The 2,910-nt window shown below is 56.6% G+C and overlaps 1 protein-coding gene across 1 annotated transcript; it reads left to right on the top strand.

Annotated features, from left to right (window-relative positions):
- Positions 1–3: 3 nt before the first annotated feature.
- BXZ73DRAFT_84837 (uncharacterized protein) lies at positions 4–1,230 on the top strand (the record flags this gene model as incomplete). The annotated part of the gene is given in 5 exon segments (XM_048023993.1): positions 4–73; positions 127–165; positions 224–424; positions 444–1,095; positions 1,209–1,230. 5 exon segments carry the CDS (start codon positions 4–6, stop codon positions 1,228–1,230), a joined length of 984 nt encoding a protein of 327 aa, XP_047870619.1.
- Between the last annotated feature and the right edge of the window lie 1,680 nt (positions 1,231–2,910).

Genomic DNA, 2,910 nt, shown 5'->3' with positions numbered 1-2,910 from the left:
GGAATGGAACCCAACGACAGCAACAAGCCGAAGGGGCGGCTCTACAACGACAGCGATGACGAGGAGGGCTTTTGTAAGCCACGATAATCGAATTGGTCGTTAACAAACTCATGCTATGTATTTTAGTTGAAACCGAAGAAGAATGGCTGGAGCAGCTGCGTAAAGGTGGGACACAGGCGCACCGAACACACGGCCACGAGCGACTGATGTTATTCATTCACAGCGAACGAACCGCAGGGCGAAAATGCTGGTATGGAAGACATTGCGCAGCCGCCGCGCCCTCGCAAGCGGGCGCGAATCCGCAGCCCGGATGTGGAGAGCGAAGAAGATGTGGAGGCGGAGAGCGCGCTGCCAGGACCCTCCGTAGCAAGGTACAACATTCCATCTCGAGTCCCAGGTATGCGACAACGTTTCGATATTGAAGGTGTGTTAACTAAACGCAGGACGCGATTTCTTCGCGATTCCAGAGTCCACCCTGCCCTCTGTCGACGGGCACAAGCGTTGGGAAGGCAGAGCAGCATCGCGGCCAGCGACCATGGCCGACTTGGAGGCGATTCGCACTGAGATTGCCAACAACAGCGAGCTGGTGCGACGCACACTTGCACAGAACCAGGGGCTTCAAGAGGACGTTGCCGCGTTGACTGCCAGAGTCCTAGAGCTAGAGCAAGTCAACCATACACTGATGACGGCGCCGACGCTTCTCTCGCCTTTCATGTTCGATGCGACGGCGGACTTCAACGAACCGCCCCCCTCCACCCCCCATTTTATGACAAATTTCGACGTGACTCTGCCCGCTCCCACCCCGTCTTTTCATAGTCCGCCCCCACCTCCGAAATCCGCGGCCACGACGCCTCCTGTATCATTGTCTGCCGCCTCGCCACCCGTGCCCCCTCACACTACGATCCCCGCACCTCTGTTCGCTCTGCCCAGTGCATCGGCAGGCCCTATTATACCCGCACATGGTAGCGAAGATCGGGCACGACCAACTTCTCCCTCACCATCGCCGCTGATTCCGAGGTTGTTGATGGTGGTTCCTCGACTGCCATCATACGCATCGTCTTCGTCGGACGAGAAAGCGGAGGAACACGCCTCCAGGTGCGCCGGCGCAACATCGGACAGGGCGTCGCATATGCCCATGGAAGTTAGCCAGCGGTCTCCTTCACCGACGGGATCTGGGGAGCGGGCGGTGCCTGTTCCTACACATGAAGGTTCGTCATCGGAGAGCTTTGAAAACGTTTGCAACTTACGCGATCCTACAGGATCCACTGCGCTGCATCGGGAAAGCGCGGAACGGCACGAATCACCCTCCCATCGACTCATCGGGCCACGCTCCCTCCATGGCGCATAATTGAAGACAGTACCGCGGTATTGGCGACTCGAGCAACGTCGGAGGTGCCTCTTGGTAGGGACAAGACATTGCGATGGAAGCCATATGCCCATGAGACAACGGCGTAGGTCGGCGTAACTTTAATTAGCATATTGTATTCTACACTCGCGCGTTCAGAAATGTGTCACGCAATCGAAAGTTGGAGGCGCTATGTTCAAAATATGTGGGCCCAGCCTCCAAACAATGATTGGACGTGCGCGCTCGGAGTGCCTATGCGCACCATACCCCGGCGCTCGGAGTGCCCACACCGATCATACCCCGGCGCTCGGAGTGCCTACGCCCACCATACCCCGGCGCTCGGAGTGCCCACGCCCATCAAAGACGGGCGCTCGGAGTGCCCACGTCCATCAAACACGGGCGCTCGGAGTGCCCTTGCCCATCAAAGACGGGCGCTCGGAGTGCCTACGCCCACCATACCCCGGCGCTCAGAGTGCCTACGCCCACCATACCCCGGCGCTCGGAGTGCCCACGCCCATCAAACACGGGCGCTCGGAGTGCCTACGCCCATCAGACGCGGGCGCTCAGCCTCAGTGTACCCACGACCCTCAAGGAACGTGGTCGCATCGTGGGGCGCGGTGCTCCCACACATAGCTAAAGGTTGGCGTGTCCACATTGCCTCTCCGTGTGCTTCCCATTCCCCCCCTCCCCCCCCCACCATGGAGGACGCGTTCTTAAACCAAGCTCACCGCCTCCTCCCAACTTATGTACGCGCTCGTCTGAATCACCACAGCCGGTTCCCCAGTCAACCGTACCCACCGGAGATATGTCATGAAGGCGACGATATAGTGCTGCATGAAGGTTGTGTTCGAGCTGCTGATGTCGTGGCCCTTGCCATTCGCAACACTGGTATGTGCGACTTCATATATAATTAGTCACCTCCTCATATTGCGGTAGTCAAGGTGCCCTTCAAATTGGAGGTGTTCGCAAAGTCAGTGCCTAGGGCGCACGGTTGCCCAAGCTGGGAAGAAATTGAAGCCCGGAACCGTGCTTTCCCTGTGCCGTTGCCAACAGACTCTGGAATTCCAGCGGCGCAAAGAAATGCAGCTGTAGTTGAAGACGAAGACGAACGCGTGCTAGCTTGGGTACTCCCAGCTATCCTCACAACAGCTCTGCAGGTGCGTCGTTCCAACATTGACCACAACACAATCTGACTGTGTGCAGAACGAGCTCAATGCGGCCAACGACAGGATAAGACATCTCTTTCAACCACCCAGCGATGATAAGTTGAACTGGCGTCTTCACACCACCCATTTCCGGAAGTGCAAGAACAATGGGGCTGGTATATGCGATATTGGACCGTTCAAGATATCACCATTTACCAAGCACGATGTAAGCAATATTGCTTTTGGAACCTTCATATTATTTTAACAGTGCTTGTAGATCTCAAATGTCCAGGCTAGTGCGAACTGGAAACGCCCAGAAATTACTCAATGGGTGCAAGATATTCAACGGCCTGGGGCACTTTTGGACGCACTTCTGAAACTGCTCCATCCTGCACAGTGGAGTGTTCTACAAGCTCACTT

This window comes from Epithele typhae (assembly GCF_022376455.1).
Source record: "Epithele typhae strain CBS 203.58 chromosome Unknown BXZ73scaffold_384, whole genome shotgun sequence".
NCBI classification, from domain to species: Eukaryota; Fungi; Basidiomycota; class Agaricomycetes; order Polyporales; family Epitheliaceae; genus Epithele; species Epithele typhae.
This window is presented reverse-complemented; position numbering and strand designations above follow the sequence as displayed.